Source organism: Hyperolius riggenbachi, chromosome 6, assembly GCF_040937935.1.
Source record: "Hyperolius riggenbachi isolate aHypRig1 chromosome 6, aHypRig1.pri, whole genome shotgun sequence".
Taxonomy (NCBI): Eukaryota; Metazoa; Chordata; class Amphibia; order Anura; family Hyperoliidae; genus Hyperolius; species Hyperolius riggenbachi.
This window is the reverse complement of record NC_090651.1, coordinates 33,403,408-33,420,287: the sequence shown is the minus strand read 5'-3', so window position 1 is coordinate 33,420,287 and position 16,880 is coordinate 33,403,408. Positions and strand designations below refer to the sequence as shown.

At 47.0% G+C, this 16,880-nt stretch overlaps 2 protein-coding genes across 3 annotated transcripts in view; one reads left to right on the top strand and one right to left on the bottom strand.

The window, feature by feature from the left end:
• LOC137520767 (cytochrome P450 4B1-like) overlaps positions 1–16,880 on the top strand; it is a 121,972-nt gene that overhangs the window by 21,781 nt on the left and 83,311 nt on the right. Inside the window, exon 3 of one of the 2 annotated variants that reach the window (XM_068239106.1) lies at positions 891–978. The exons of the other annotated variant lie outside the window; for it this stretch is intronic. The gene's annotated coding sequence lies outside the window, so the exon portion shown is untranslated. The remainder of the gene's footprint in view (positions 1–890; positions 979–16,880) is intronic. 2 annotated transcript variants of the gene reach the window in all.
• The window catches only part of LOC137520766 (calcium-activated chloride channel regulator 1-like), a 49,819-nt gene continuing 36,298 nt past the window's right edge, over positions 3,360–16,880 (bottom strand). Inside the window, exons 12-14 of the mRNA XM_068239102.1 lie at positions 12,138–12,302; positions 7,305–7,526; positions 3,360–5,053 (exon numbers count right to left, since the gene is read on the bottom strand). Coding sequence (XP_068095203.1) covers positions 4,629–5,053; positions 7,305–7,526; positions 12,138–12,302 — 812 coding nt within the window. The 3' untranslated portion in view covers positions 3,360–4,628. The remainder of the gene's footprint in view (positions 5,054–7,304; positions 7,527–12,137; positions 12,303–16,880) is intronic.

The following is a 16,880-nucleotide window of genomic DNA, read 5'->3' as shown; positions in this document are numbered from 1 at the left end:
TTTACATTCTGACATTTATTACATGGTGACATTGTTACTGTGGGCAGGTTATGTAGCTGCTCCTAGCTGTTTTGGCTGTTAGAGACAGCGGTAAACAGCTATTTCCTATCTGTGAACCTTGTTACATTGTAACAAACTGCCAAAAGTACCATGGTCCCAGAGCTTCTTGTGGCCCTGGTAACCACGTACAATAGCTGGAGTAACCAAATTGGATCAGTGATTAAAAAACATTGGAAGATTATTCAGGATGCCTTTCCTCATATTGAGGAATTTAGGCATCCTCCCCTGATGTCATTTAAGCGGCCACCTACTATCAGGGACAAAGTAATGAGTACATTTGAACAACCCAGAGAGAGTGGTGTTAGGAAGGGCACCTATCCGTGTCTCCGCTGCCACATGTGTAGTTTGATTAATAAGGGAAACTGCTTTACCCACCCCTCTAGTGGCCGTAAATTTTATACGAACGGGTACTTTGATTGTGACTCGACATTTGTAGTGTATCTGTTAAAATGCCCATGTGGGCTAGGATATGTGGGTAAGACAACTCAACCGCTGAAAGATAGGATATCTTCACATAAAAGTGCAATTAGGAAAGGGGATGAGGATCAGGCAGTTTCCTTGCATTTTAAGCAAAATGGACACTCAGTGTCACAATTGAGGGTGCAAGTTATAGATCATGCACCCCAACATTTGAGAAGGGGTAACAGACATAAGATGTTGCTACTGAAAGAAGCTAGTTGGATTCGTAAACTAGGAACAATGGGAATGGGAGGCCTTAATAAAGAATACGAGTTATTGCCATGTATTTAATAATGTTATTCTGTGCTGTGTTTTTAAATGTAAATTGGGTGGTCTAACTAGTAATGTTGCACTTATTTTTGTATTAATAGGGCATCTTGGTAACCAGTTTACAGCAGAAGTGGTTTCTTTTTCTCCCTCCATGATTAAAATACTGATGCTGATGCGTGGGAGCCGGTGGTGAGTCCTTGATTATAAGCTGCAGTGTATTATATTGATCCGCGCTGAGCCGGCTTAGTAGCCGACTGTACGCAATGTTTATGTCACCATGGAGATGAGGAGCGTGTGATTCACACCCCCTGGTGACGTTCATATCACGTGATGTAGTCACATGACGCTAAGACGTCATTGTGACTTTCAGGAAGCGGCTGGCGATCGGGGAGGCGGCGGCGGTGACCGGCGCAGCAGCAGTTGGTAAGAAGTGCGCATATGCGCATACATTTGCATTGCTAATGGGTGGTTTTCTTTGTGGTCCGCCTGGGAATACGTAGGAGAGGGGTAAGATGTCGTGGGCAGGTCCAGGAATATTATGGGATATCCCCATTTGCATATTAAGACTGCAGTTTTCTATGTGGTCCGCCCTTCCATAGCTGCTGTTTGATTGGTCCAAGATGCCTGCACCTGATTGGTGCTGGGGCTCATAGATACCTATTTAAGGAGGAATTGTATGTTGTGGTAGTGTGACATATCCTATCCAGCTTGAGGAAGGTCTGAGGACCGAAACAGTGGAGCGGTCGCTGAGGGGATGATGATCTTACTATTTTAACAATAAAGAGCTATTTTTACTACCGATGGTGCTGACTTGATTGGAGGAAAAGCCACTCTAGAGCAGAGCAGGCACCGCTCTAGAGCAGAGCAGGCACCGCTCTAGAGCAGAGCAGGCACCACTCTAGAGCAGAGCAGGCACCACTCTAGAGCAGAGCAGGCACCACTCTAGAGCAGAGCAGGCACCACTCTAGAGCAGAGCAGGCACCACTCTAGAGCAGGCCAGGCACCACTCTAGAGCAGGCCAGGCACCACTCTAGAGCAGGCCAGGCACCACTCTAGAGCAGAGCAAGCACCATTCTAAAGCAGGCCAGGCACCACTCTAGAGCAGAGCAGGCACCACTCTAGAGCAGAGCAGGCACCACTCTAGAGCAGAGCAGGCACCACTCTAGAGCAGAGCAGGCACCACTCTAGAGCAGAGCAGGCACCACTCTAGAGCAGAGCAGGCACCACTCTAGAGCAGGCCAGGCACCACTCTAGAGCAGGCCAGGCACCACTCTAGAGCAGGCCAAGCACCACTCTAGAGCAGGCCAGGCACCACTCTAGAGCAGACCAGGCACCACTCTAGAGCAGGCCAGGCACCACTCTAGAGCAGACCAGGCACCACTCTAGAGCAGACCAGGCACCACTCTAGAGCAGACCAGGCACCACTCTAGAGCAGGCCAGGATCCACTGTAGCTGCAATTAACCTCCCTGGTGGTAAGCCCAACCTAGGGTTGGGCTAGCCGCCACAGGGGATTACATGGCCCCGGGAGGATTTTTGCTTATAAAATGTTATTTATAGTCTTCAACTAGCACTTCACTAGCTAAGTATGCCCCGCAAGTGCCTCCGGTTCTTTCTGATTGCCGCCGATTGCCGTCGGTATACGTACCCCCAGCGATCCCGCGATGGCGCAGCCTCCCAATGAGCTCCCGGCTTCGCTATGGGGAGGATCAGAACTGCGCATGATGCCATAGCGATGAGTGAAGCTGCATGGAGAAGCTGCAGCTCTCGCAGGATCGCAGACGGGTAAATATTATCGGCAGCGATCGGGGGGGATCAGAGGGGACCGGAGCCACTTTGGGGGCATACTTAGCTAGCGAAGTGTTAGCTGAAGACTATAAATAACATTTTATAGGCAAAAATCCTCCCACGGACGCAGACCTTGAAATTGCGTACCGCCAGGGAGGTTAAAGGAACATTATCACTAAAAAAAAAATAAAAAAAAAAATTTGAAACACATGCATATAACGTACGTTTCTCCCAGGGTAAATTTAACTATACATTATTTTTTTTCCTATGTGGCTGTCACCTTTTGTTTCCTGTGCTGGCGTACTTTACCAACCCCTTAAAACCCCACCTAGATACTTACAGTTGGTAATGGAGCAGAAGTTAGGTGAGGAAGTTACCAGGAGAATGGGAGGGGGCGTGGCCAGAAGGGGAAGCCTGTCAATTCTCCAGAGTCCTGCTGGAGAGAGTTGGTGCAAATATCTTAAAGCAGCAGGGACAGCCATACTATCCCAGAAAAAAAACACATATAAAGTAGATGAATACTTGTTCTATTACATAACCTATGTATTGTACTGTCCACAATTTTGATTTCAGTAAATTTTATATGGTATGGAAACCAATCCGGATCTAATTTCCTCCATTACGTCTTTTTCTCCTAGAAACTGCACTGTTATACCTAAAACAGGGGTAGAGACGCCCAGTGCATAAAAAGATAAGCTGATAAGCTAGAAAGCTTATAAGCAGAGAGGTCATCTTGAAAAATATGGACCAGTTTATTGAAAAAAAATGTCTTTTATTAGAGCACATAAAATTGACAGTGCGTTTCGCGGGTGCTTGACCGCTTCCTCGGGTCAGTGAAAAAAAGGTGCCTTAACTGCTGTGGCTGTGTAGCAAGCATGGCCGGATTTCAGGCAAGGCCACATAGGCCATGGCCTATGGCACCAGGAAGCCAGGGGCGGGCTGCAGCCTGGCACACTCATGCAGTCAACCTGCCAACATGTGAACTGCAGCAGGTGGGCAAGTGTCTGGAACTCAGGGAGGGAAGGAGCAGCAAACATGAGCAGCTTATTGTCTGTGACCTGAGCTGTCACTCATCACAAGTTCAACTCCGCCCTCCACCATCTTCAACCTATCAGAGTGGAAAGTATTGATTTTGCCCATAAAATGGAATAAAAATTATTAATCATTCCGATCATTTCAGATATAATCCATCCACAAAACAATTGACAGTTGGTCGTTTGTAGTCAATTGGCGCCATCAACACTGTTCAGTCCAATCAATCGGAAAGTTGATCAATCAGTAAAATTGCATTGTTAATAAGCATCTTTAAATACATTGATTAAAAGTGTGTATGTGTGGTAGGACGCTAGCTGTTCGTCAGGGGGCGGCTTGTGATAGTAGCCTTGGGCGGTAAAAAGTACAAATCTGGCCCTTTGTGCAAGCATGAGTGCCTCTCTGAATATGTCTGTCATATCTAGCTTGCTTTGTAAACACGGGAGCACAGATCATATTTCATCAGCTTCCCCCTTCTTAGCCTTGTGTCACACTGAACTGCCCTCAGCCAATCAGTGAGTTGCAGGAATGTGAGAGGGGAGTTGCCTTCTCCCCGGCAATGTACCAAATAAAGCAAGGCTGACTGAGATAAGATTTATTACAGCAAAAACATTTCTAATTAGATTGGAGTGCTTGCAAAGCAGGGTCAGGTTGCAGGCTGCGTAATAATCACAGAGCAGTGGGTAAATGAAATTTGATTTTGTGCCTGACAATCCTGCTTTAAAGCAAACATGAACTAAACCTTCCCACAGCTCACCATTCCAGCGCAAGGCCCCTCAAAACCTATTGGTCAAAAGCTTGTCAAATAGGTTTATTCTGGCCGAGCTCCCAGCCATGGACAAGCGCATCTGGACTGGACATGCGTGGACCTTACTGCCCAGTCCAGATACACTTGTCCACGGGGCCAAATCAACACCCTCTTAGTTTAGAAGTAAAAATGCAAATATTTTTAAGCACTGAAGATACAAAAATCTGTACATTGTTATAATTTATGGCAAGATTCACCGGGAAGGTCACCAGGCTAGGGTTCATCCTGCGTTGCTTGTCTTGGGGTGGTGCACTTTGGGATGGTCTTTGGTGGACACCGGGTGGGTGGTCTTGGGGTGGAAGCTGGCTCACACGCCTGGATGTATTTGGTAGTGGTGCAGGGTCTTGGCTTAGGAGAAGGGCATTTAGTTGCTGGCTGGGCAGTAGAATCTAGAGGTGGCAGGAGGGCAGCTTGTGCTATGTTAGATGGGGGTGATTTCTCAAAGTTTTCATTAATAGCCATTATAGCAAAATATAAGACAGCACCATTCCCGTTATCAGGATTTACATCAAACCGAAATGTTTCTCTGGTTCCGGCTTGGCTGGGGATCAAAGTAGACGTGTCCACCAAGGTAGATCCTTCAAAGTTGTCTCTCAGTTCTCTAATGTTTTTGTTCATTCTTAATTCATAACTTTGGGCTGAAAAAAAAGAATAGCCAGTCAAAAACAGTCATTTTATCTGACTTCCAGCCTGCAATAAACATTGCAATTATTGTAAACCTGAGTGAGAACATGGGCTCTGATTCCTAACCTCAAATCTGGTGCAGCTTCTATAAAGCTAGCCAGGGAGTCCTCAGCCTACCATCACTTGCTTTGTACTGTATATGTCATGTGATGTACCCTAATAGGCCATTGGTCATGTGACACTTGTGAATTTAGGGTAACGTGCTTCATGGCTGGCTCCAATGCATTCTTATCGACTAGTGTAAGGCCACATTTAGTGTACCCAAAGAACAATATCAGGTGATGTCAGTCTGTGACAGGGGGATGGAAGCCTCTGTGAAATTAGCATGGGGCCCCCTCCTTGGTTCCAAATCCCCCCCCCCTTCCCCATATGGCTCGTAAAAAAAACCACACACACTCACCTTTCCCACTGGCACCATCTCCCCGCATAGTAGTGCAGCGGACCACTGTAATACTTACCTGCTCTAGTGCTGTGTCTTTTCATTTTTCCAGGTGGCTCTACGTTCTATACTTCCATACCTCTGGCTTCCGATCACCTGACATGCATTTAGAGCCAGAGGTATACTGGAGACCTCATGCAGCATTGAAGCAGGTAAATATAAAACTGCTCCCCTGCACTACTCTGCAGACAGGGGAAGAGTGGAGATCGATAGCCCCACACCCCCTCCTCCCCCTCCACGGTCACTATAGTTATGCCACTTTATTTGAGACTATTCGATAAATGTTAACTCCTAATAAACAAGTTGGCCAGTGACTTAGACTAGGTTTTAGATTTTGGCCCCTTATGTGATTGCGTTTGACACCCCTGGTCTAATGCCTTGTACACACGCTAGATTTCACTCAGACAAGGTGGCCCATCCTTTGCCAAAAGTCTGTTTACATCGGCCCCCCTCCCCCTAGGCCGGTCAGTTAGTGATCCACCTGGTGGGTTAAAATTGGCCAAGCTGTGGCCGAATACATTGTTCTCCACAATCACCTCGCCCATGATGCACCTTGCGCTCTGCTCTGTCAGCCCTCCTCCCCCCTGCGTAGCAACAGAACAGATTGCTAGCCTAAAGGCTAGTGATGTGTCTGCACAGTCTTGGCCCCGCCCCTGAGGTTTCACGTTTTGATCCTTCTCTGGCAACGGTCCACCTACTAGGTTTGTATGAGACTTTACAGGCAGGAAGTGAAGGAAAAAGCCTCAGTGAGATCAAAGTCAGCAGTGAAAATCCAAAGAGGTTCAAACCCCATTCTGCACAATGTAAAAGTAAATGAACCCCTTGACAGCCAAATAAAGTACAAGTTTATTTGGCTGCAGGGCCAAATTTTTCCTGCCGTTGGGGAAGTGTGCCCTCCCCAGCCTGGCAGGGTATGCAGAGTGGGCGCCAGGGAGCTTTTATAGTTACCTGTCCGGACGGCTGCATGGGCTTCATCTTCCTCCACCGGGACGGCGATGTAATCCCGACATGTCTTCTCGGTCTGATCACATGATATGACATGTGACCGGGATCCAGCAGACTATGTCAGCATTACAGCGGTGGTGGAAGAAGGACGCTGGAAGAGTTTCTTCCATCTCTTCCATCACCCCTCTTCCACCATCGGGTGGCACTGTAACCAGGTCTGGATTTACCATAAGGCACTGCAGGCACGTGCCTACAGGCGTCTGATGATAGAAAGGCGGCTCACTCCTGTCCCTGAGTGCCTTCCTCCCTCCTTCTCTATGCAGAGTCCTGATGAGAGTTTAAATGAGAGGTTCCTCAGCCTGCTCTCGGCATTCCACTGATGATCAGTCAGGGGCACCTCTAGCTACTTAATATGGAGGTTCTTCTAGCTACCTAATCTTTGGGGGAACCTGTAGCTACTTAATACTGAGGGTACTTCTGGCTAATTAATACTAAGGGACACCTGTAGCTACCTATGATGGGCAGGGGAAGTAAGGGAGTAGTGACAGCTGGGCCAGCCAGCACACCCGTGGTGCATTTTGGTGGGGGTTTGTAGGTTCATGAAGGGCGGGGTCTATGGTAGCAGGACATCTGTGCCTATAGGCTCCTGTGAAGTAAATCTGGGCCTGACTGTAATACTGACATGGTCTACTGCATCCTGATCACATGATGATGGGGAAAAAATTAGTTTGAAGCTGCTAATGTGTTAACTTTCTTTTCCGGAATCAGATTATTATGCAAAGTTCAGTAATAACTGAGTAGTAATTAAGAAATCATCATACCAGTTCCCTGGTCCAACTCCCCTCCAGTCGCTGTCCAGGATAAGGTAACTCTATTCTCTTTGGAGTGGGCCTCCAGGTCCGTAATCTTCCCCGGGGGATGGAGATTGACTCCGCCTACACCAGATACCAGGAAGGATCCCCCAGTGATGGTTCTTCTGAATCTCCCCACTTCAGGTAGAGTCTGTTTATCTAGAGGATTCGAAGGCTTCATAACCACCTTTCCTGTAATAACAAAGGAAGCACACAGTGGTGAAAACATGGCCTGGTACACATGAACATTTGAGACATGTTGCAGGGTAGGGATCAGTACCAGATCCCTCGGGCAACGTGGCTGGACCAAGGCAAGAGAAGGGCGGAGCAGGTGTTAGTTCAGAGAACAATGCTCTCGGCCTTCAGTCAGCTGAAGCGATCCGAAGGTTGGCTCACTAGCCGAGTGCCTGAGAAGGGCTCCTGCACACATGTTGGGTTATTGGCAGAGGCCGTTAACGACCGCCTTCGTCCAATTGCATCCAGCGTGTGTACAGGGCCTACGTTTTAAGCCCATACACACGCATGACTGGTGCCACACAATGGGAAACGCAACCCAATCCCCCGAGCGACATTGCTGGGCCAGGCTGTTCAGTCTGTAGGCTGACTACACATTGTGTTTCAATGTGGGGAGGTGGAGGGACCATGCAGCAGCGCAGGCATCACATCACGCGGTGGGCGGGATGAGAGCAAGGACAAAGCAATCGGTCGTCGTCCAGTTGTGTTGATCCACCTGGCTGATCACTGGTCGAGGAGCAGTCGCTGGTTGGGGGCCGCTGTACATAAGCCAGATTATCGTATGAAATGGATGTTACCTCAGCCAACTTTGGTCTACCATGTGTATGGTGCTGGTCTCTGATCGGAGAGAGATCTGTTGGGGGCCATAAACCAAAGGCTGATTTCCAATCAGCATGAAATCTTTCAGGAATCAGCCTCATGATGCCGTCTCGTCACCCCGGTGGCTGTCCCCCGTAATGTACATTCAACCCGCGAACAACATTACCACATGGGCACCAACTGGTTTAAACTGCCACATTAAATAGCAGAGCTTGCAAGTGTACATGTAGCCCGGCGGTGCCCCATGCATTTATACTTTACTTGCCATCGTCTGCCGATGTCTCCTTCCAGATTGTGTGATGTCGCATATGTGCCCCATGTGCCATGACGTAATTCGCCGGCAACAACATTGGGCGCGAATCCAGAAGCAGTGTGGAGACAGCGGTGGGCGGCGGTAAGTAAGGTATAATTGCACAGGGCACCAGGGGGCACTTTTACACTAGGGGGGGACAGCGGCTTGGGGTTTCTATCACATACATTGTTCACAAATATCACATGTCTTTACCATCGCGCACCTGACCGAGCACGTCCCATCGATGCATGCAACCAATTTCTGCCCGAAATTTGACGCATCGTCAATCTGGCACGCTATTGGCAGCATACATTTTCATCCGATTTGATAATGATTATCAAATCGAGTAGTCAATCTGCGGTCAAATCGGTACATGTATGGGTACCTTTAGGGTCCTATTTATAACAAAAAAAAAAAAGCAATCTGGATCTGCTAACAGATTGACACTCTTGTTTGCCAATTTTGGGAAATCAGACAGTAACAATAGATCTAAAATAACGAATGGCCACACCCCCTTTTTCCCCTGGTGAATTGTGATTTTGAGAAAAAATAATGACTACTATCGCCTATTTATCGCACATTTATCGCATGGATTTTCTCTCTGTCGATATTTCACCCTATACTTCTGGATAATTGCTATTTGGAGATATCACAGGAGGTAAATTACCTCCCATGAGATAAATAGGTCGGCAACCACTGGTGAATTGAGGCCAATGTGATTAATTACACAGTTGATCAGTGTTTTGCTTACCTGAGTGAGTCATTAGCCTATAGTAGGGATCAGGGATGCTGAAATCCAAATTTGGGTGAATCCTGATAGTTGCTATCCGGATTTCACCCAGATACCTGTGCGGGCTGGGCGGGTGGGTCAAGCTTACCTGTCTGACGTCTTCTTCGGTCCGTCCCTCGGCACCCCCCACGATGCGTTCCACGCGGCGGTCACAAGAGTAAAACTCTTCCTCCTTCCGGGTTGAAGGAGGAAGTGTTTGTAGTCACGTGATGCGCGTGGAACGCATCGTGGGAGGCGCCGAGGGACGGACTGAAGAAGACGTCAGACAGACAGACAGGTAAGCTTGACCCCTCCCTCCCCCCGCCCACCCCGCATAGGTTTACTGGGTGAAATCCGGATAGCAACTATCCGGGTGTCTCCCGGATCCGGATTTGAGCATCCCTGGTAGGGATATTGCAGCTCCATTCACTTGGGTGGAGCCTCAGTAAAGCAAGTAAAAAGAGCGACGGAGGCCGAGGTTGTCCTTCATATTACATAGTAGTAATGCTAGGTACACACTTTTAGATTTTCTGGCAGATTTACTGTCAGATCGATTATTTCCATCATGTCTGAGCTGATTACCGTTCACTTCAATAGGAAATGGATCAGAAAATGCTCGGAAATCGATCGTAAATCAGATCGAACATGTTGGAATTAATCGATCTGACAATAAATCTGCAAGAAAATCTCATAGTGTGTACCCAGCATCAGATTGTACAATCAAGACTGTATAATTAATGGACACCTCAGTGATCGGCAAACACAATTTGCTGAAGAGATAGTGGAATCCCGACAGCAACTATTTAAAAGGTGTGAGGGCTATTTCACACTAGGCGCTTTGGTAGCGTTTGGCTGATCGCCAACGATCAGTAAAAAGCCGTGTTATCACTGTACAGGAAAGCGATTTAGGATTGATTCTATAACACTGAAATGCAATCGCTACAAAATCACTCTAAAAATGCTGCATGCACCATCAGCAAATCGCTAATCAGTGGCGATCGCTACACTGTGATGTGTGAACACTGCCATTGACTTGCATTAGCAGCAGCAGCATTTTGCTGATCACCAGTGATCAGCAAATCGCTGAAAAATTGCCCAGTGTGAACTAGGCATGATTCAAAAATGTTATTCCTATTGATTGAATAAATAAGGCACAATAAAGGGGCCCATACACTTAACGGATTTCCCGCCGATATACAACAGATTCGATCACTGTGATCAAATCTGCTGTGAAATCGTTGCGCAAACGCCGACAGAATGATCGATTTCCGTCCAAAATCAATCATTCCCGTCGATCCGTCCGCGCGGAAGTTTTTCCTTGATCGCCGGCGGCTCGGGAGTGCGTCGATAGCGGCGTTCGAATGCCCCATTACCGACGCTAGCGGCAATACATTACCTGCTCCGCCGGCACGTGTCCCTGCTCTCTCCGCTGTCTTCTTCTCCGCGCTGGGCTCCGAGTCCGGCTAGCTTCAATGAACTTTCTCTCCCGGCAGGAAGTTTAAACAGTAGAGCGCCCTCTACTATTCCCCGGACAGGAAGTTCAGTGAAGCCAGCCGGACTCAGAGTCGAGCATGGAGACTGGGGGACTCGCGCCGGCGGAGCAGGTAATGTATAGCGGGGGGGTGCTCGGTAGCGGCAGCTTTACAGATGGTGAATCGACCAGTGTATGGCCACCTTAACTCTGACGAGGCACACCATTTGTTATAGTGAATCAACCCTATTAACTCTGATAAGGCATGTTAACTCTGATAAGGCACCCTAAGCGTGGAGTAAGGGAAGCAAAAGGAGATAGCAAGCGTTACAGAAGGTAATGCTCGCTATTTGTTACAATTTGTTTTTTTTTTAAACAGCCACAGAATCCCTTTAAGGCCTCTTTCACAGTGGGACGTTGCGTTCGATGCGACGTTAAGGTCGCATAACGTGCCCCTATTGCAACGCATTGAAAGACTATAACTTGGACGTTATAGTACATTCTTTAGCCCTGCGTTTGGTGCGCCCTTTTTGGTTGCATAGTGATGGAACGAAAACGCCGCATGTGTTACATTTAAAAAAAACAAGAAACATTACTGAGCATGTGCAACACAACTAACGCAGCAGATTCATTGCTAAACGCACAGCATGCAGCACTTTCTAATAACGCTACACGTTACACACAACGCAACGTGTGCACTGTGAATGTTGCACAGACTTAATATTGCTGTGCGTTAGTCCACGTTAAAACATTTTCTAACGTGAAAGAGGCCTAAAGTGTGATAACTGCTACCACAGCAGTTATCACGCGATCTGCCGCGCACAAACCCTTGCGCGCACAAAAGGTTACTCGGCGTGATAAGCGGAGGTTTGCACGCGCTTCACGTGAAACGTACATGTAATCGCGCGCAAACCTCCGCTTACCATGCGGAGTAACCTTTTCCACACGCAAAGGTTTGCACACAGCAGATCGCGTGATAACTTTAGTGAATCGACCTCTTTGAGTGATGTCCTCATTGGGTATATAGACATGTTATATAGCTCCCTACTGTCCCTCTTTTGGAGGGACAGTCCCTCTTTGGGAGCCCTGTCCCTTTGTCCCTGTTTCCTCCTCATTTGTCCCTCTTTCAGGACTTTGTCCTTCTTTCTATGTAAATATATATATTTCTCTACTGAAAAAATGTGTTTAATTGGCTCTAAACTTTATTCCTATCCTTTAAATTGATATATTTCTTATTTTCTAATGTTAATATGAAGGAAAATGAACCAGGATAGAAAGGACCAGTGTGGTTTGAATTATAAAACAACATTTTTTTCTTATGTAATCTTTATGGTATGCATGACTAGGGGTGTGGCAGGGGTGTAGTTAGGGGTGGGGCTTAAGTGTCCCTCTTTCTCATCTCAAAAAGTTGGGAGGTATGGTGTTATATGATCTTACCGTTTTCCGTAAAGCCTTGTACATGGTGCGCCCGGCCTCTGGGATAGGCCACTCTGCATTGCCCGTCTTCCCCTTCTGCCCGCACTCTCACACCGTATCTCCCATTCACCGGAAATGTGAAGAAATATCTGGAGTAGATTCCATCGTCCTTCGCTATGTCAGCTCCTTTGTAAGGTAAATATATAGAAGGGTGAGGCAGGAGCAAGTCCAGAATATAGTACAGCAAAAAATACAAATGATGGAAAATGTTAAACGAGTTTATGGAATTCTACTACACACAGGGGCGGCACCAGGGGGGTGCTTTTGGGTGCTCAAGCACCCCCTAGAATTGTCCAAGCACCCCCAAAGCACCCCCTGGCATGAACTGACTTCAGGCGTCTAAGAGACGCCGAGTCAGTTCACAGCGGCAGCCCGAAGCAGCAGAGCAGGGCTACGGTGAGATGGCTTCCGAAAGCCCTGCTCTTCAGACTTCGAGTCTGTAGTGCAGGGCTTCGGGTGGCCATTTTCCCGTAGCCCTGCTCTCAGCATGCAGGCAGGAAGTCACGTCGGGACGGAAGAGGATCGTGGGAGCTGCGCGCTACAAGGAGGTCGGGACAGGAGGAGGTCGGGACAGGAGGTCTTCTGACTGTAGGTGAGTAAATGGGTTTTTCCTTTTCTTTTTCAGGTGGTGCTGCTGATTGTGGTCAGATCTGCTGAGAATTGTGCATATTGGCGTCATATCTGCTGAGGATTGTGCATATTGGGGTCATATGTATCTGATAACGATTGTGCATATTGGGGTCATATCTGATAACGATTGTGCATATTGGGGTCATATCTGATAACGATTGTGCATATCGGGGTCATATCTGATAACGATTGTGCATATTGGGGACATATCTGATAACGATTGTGCATATTGGGGTCATATCTGATAACGATTGTGCATATTGGGTTCATATCTGATAACGATTGTGCATATTGGGGTCATATCTGATAACGATTGTGCATATTGGGGTCATATCTGATAACGATTGTGCATATTGGGGTCATATCTGATAACGATTGTGCATATTGGGGTTATTGAACGTGTTTTTTGTTAAAATCTGCTCACATTACGTGTATTTTCTTGAGAAAACCTGCACAATTATGTGAATTTTCTGAGGAAAGGGTCACCAAAACTTGGGCCCTCTGTCTTTGCGTTGCACTTTTAAAGGGAACCCGAGGTAAGAATAATATTGAGGCTGCCATATTTATCTCCTTTTAAGCAATACCAGCTGCCTGGCTGCCGTGTTGGTCCTCTGCCTCTAATTGTTTCAACCATAGACACTGAACAAGCATGCAGCAGGTCAGGGGTTTCTGACAATATTGTCAGAACTGACAAGATTAGCTGCATGCTTGTTTCTGGTGTGTAATTCAGTTCACTACTGCAGCCAAATAGATCAGCAGGGCTGTCAGGCAGCTAGAATTGTTTAAAAGGAAATAAATATGGCAGCCTCCATATCACTCTCACCTCGGGTTCACTTTAAATTACAGTTAGCCCCGCCCTCATCCGGTCATGACCACGCTCATTTTTCGCCACGACGTGCTTCACGCGCCGCAGGTTGTAGCCGCACCCATTTTTTGCCAGGTCATCAGCTACCCCGGAAATTGGTCCAGCACCTGCATAGCACCCCCTAAAAAAATTTCTGGAGCCGCAACTGACTACACAGATCAGATGAATCTCAGCGTATCTGTCTGTCTGAACTTTCCGCTGTTTGTTGGTGACTGCCTTACCCTGCACAGCCTGCTGTCTCTTCAGTCTCTTCCTGACAGAGAATGGAATGGTGTAAGGCTGGTATTACACCTGGCCAGTGATTCTGTGGTGCAATGCTCCGCCCCCATCGCACCACAACGCACAATACGTCATTCATATGGCCCTGCAGTAGAATGCCCCGAAGTGGTCATATGCGTAGTGCTGCCCCGCATGCCGCTCGCCGCGTGACATACTCCCTGCTGCTGGACCGGAAGTGTGTCAATGGGATTCCGTCGTATTCAGTCGTTCCGCGGATGCAACATATTTAAAATTTCTGCGTCACCCATTGACTTACAAGCATTCTGCCGCCGCTGCGTCGCCGCGGAAGCTGTTAGCTAGGCCCCTTTGCCTTACATTGCTGTTGCAACACCCTGCGGTAAAATATGGTAAAGCAATGCACACTTAGAAGGCAAGTGCAACAGGGCGCTCAGAACCAGATCTATAGTTTTTTTACCTTTAGGCCAACTTTTGTGGCTCCCGTTCCATGCACCCCCTCCCCCCCTTTCATATGTATAACATCATGTACAGAAGCCTCTCTCTTCCATTTACAGTGCCCTTGGGCAGCAGCATCCCTCCTCTTTATGTGCCTCACCATGCAGTCTCCTCACCTTATGCAGCATCCATGTCCAGCAGCCCCGTAGACAGCAGCTGCTCAAGGCCCAGGCCTATGTGGCCTTTCCAAGAATGTGGCCCTAGTCCCAGCGGGCCCCACAGCAAAACTCTGCTGCTGGCTGGGCGCACTGTTTAACTCCCCCTTACCCACTCCTACACAAGATCGCAGAGCATTACTGCCTGACCCCCACAGGGGCAGGGGCTGAGGAGGAGGCACCCATGAGTCTTGCTGGCACCCAGTGAGATCTTTACAGCATGCCAGATCAATAGTTGTGATTGATTTAGTCCAGAAAGGGATCAAAATGATGACAGGGAGGCCATGTTGCAGCATCAATCGTTAGCAGTTTTGATCATTATGATCAAATTGGCCAGATATCAAAGCCATAAATCAAGTAATGTATGGGTACCATAATCACTTGCCACAATTGCGGCAGTATACCTACACCCTGCGGATAGACTGTTCCCGACCCAGGGGCATAGATATATGCTTTCCGCCTCCGCTTGCTCCTGCGACCGCTCCCGCACGCATTCTTGTCTCCGATCGTTAGAGGGGAGATGAATGAATGGCAACACAGTTCCCATTCATTGATCTAAGTCCCCATGTCAATGACCACCGGCATCAATGAGATGCCTGCTTCATTGTTACAAACCTAATTACATATGCACACATTACTTCCTGTTCGCATACTATTAGTACGCGGCAGGAAGAAAATGAGTGAGGACATCACATCTTGTGGCCAAATAGTAATATTACACATACACACACTTATTTCAATAAAAAGTCCTACACATCAAAATTAACTCCTAACCTCCCACACTCTCCCGTAAACACCCAAATAAAAGTTTAGCATTAAAAAAAGTAAAAAAAATTACAATTAAAAAAAACATAACTAGTTACCTTAGGGACTGAACTTTTCTAAATGTGTATGTCAAGAGGGTATATTACTGTTATTTTTGAAAATATGGGCCTGTAAATAGTGATGGACCCGAAAATGAAAAAAATGCACGTTTATCTCCAAATAAAATATTGGCGCCATACATTGTGATAGGGACATCATTTAAATGGTGTAATAACTGGGACAAATGGGCAAATAAAATGCATGAGTTTTAATTTCAGTAGCATGTTTTATTTTAAAACTATATTGGCCAAAAACAAAAAAATAATGATTTTTTCCCATTTTTTTCTTATCATTCCCGTTAAAATGCATTTAGAATAAAATAATTCTTAGCAAAATGTACCACCCAAACAAAGCCTACCGGTAATTGGTGGCGCAAAAAACAAGATAAAGATAATTTTGTTGTGATAAGTGGTAATTAAGTTATTGGTGAATGAATGGGTGGAGCGCTGAATTATGAAAATTGCTCTGGTCCGTAAGGGGAAAAACCATTCAGTGGTGAAGTGGTTAAAGGACAACTGAAGCGAGAGGGATATGGAGGTTGCCATATTTATTTCCATTTCAGCAATACCAGTTGCTTCAGGTTCCCCCCTTTGGATAACTGTCAGTCATAATTATTATTAGTGATCATTTCAGGTAACTTGAAGATTCTGGGCTAAAACCCACTAGCAGCCTTTTCTAAGCGCTAGTCGGTTTCTTAGCTCTTGCTAATGCAATGCTGTGGGGGATTTTTATAAAATCACATCGCTCAAGTGGGATCATACCCATAGCAGTACATCAGCAAGAGCTTTTCAAACCACAAAGCGCTCAGAAAATCGCTCCTAGTGGGTTCAAAGCCTCAAGGTGATTCCTAGTGGTTGAGAGTCCAACCACCAAGATTCTGCAATGAAAGAGACCAGGAGCCCAGTGGTGCAGAATCGTTAGGATATATGGTTGAGGATAATGTAGTTATGTATACTCCCAATGGGAGGTTGCACTCCTGCAACCACTGACAGAGCCTACGGGAAAATGACCGTTCCTGTTAGGTATCCCAGGTCTGCTATACAGGTACTGGTCAGTCAATCCCCTTGGGTTATTGTGACATGAAATATCCAATATTCAACCCCGAAGGGTAGAACGCATGCTAAAACGAACTGTTGGAGGCGTCCTGAAATATATTATAATCTCTAGATTAATCATTTAACGACCGATCCACGCCCATTGCCGTGATCGCGGCGGCAGCCCCAGGCCTGCTCAGCGCCAATTGGCGTGAAGTCCTGTGGCGGGGTTTTGCAGGAGATCACACGCGCATCTCCGCTTGAATGACGGCGTGTGACACGGCTGTCCCCCTGGGACCCACAGGAGCGATCGGCTGTCATAGACTAATGCCTATGACAGACGCTGGCGGGGGGAGGCAGGGAGGGCGAGGTTTGAACAAAAATAAAAAAAAGAGAAATGTATTTAAAAAATAAGCATCAATAA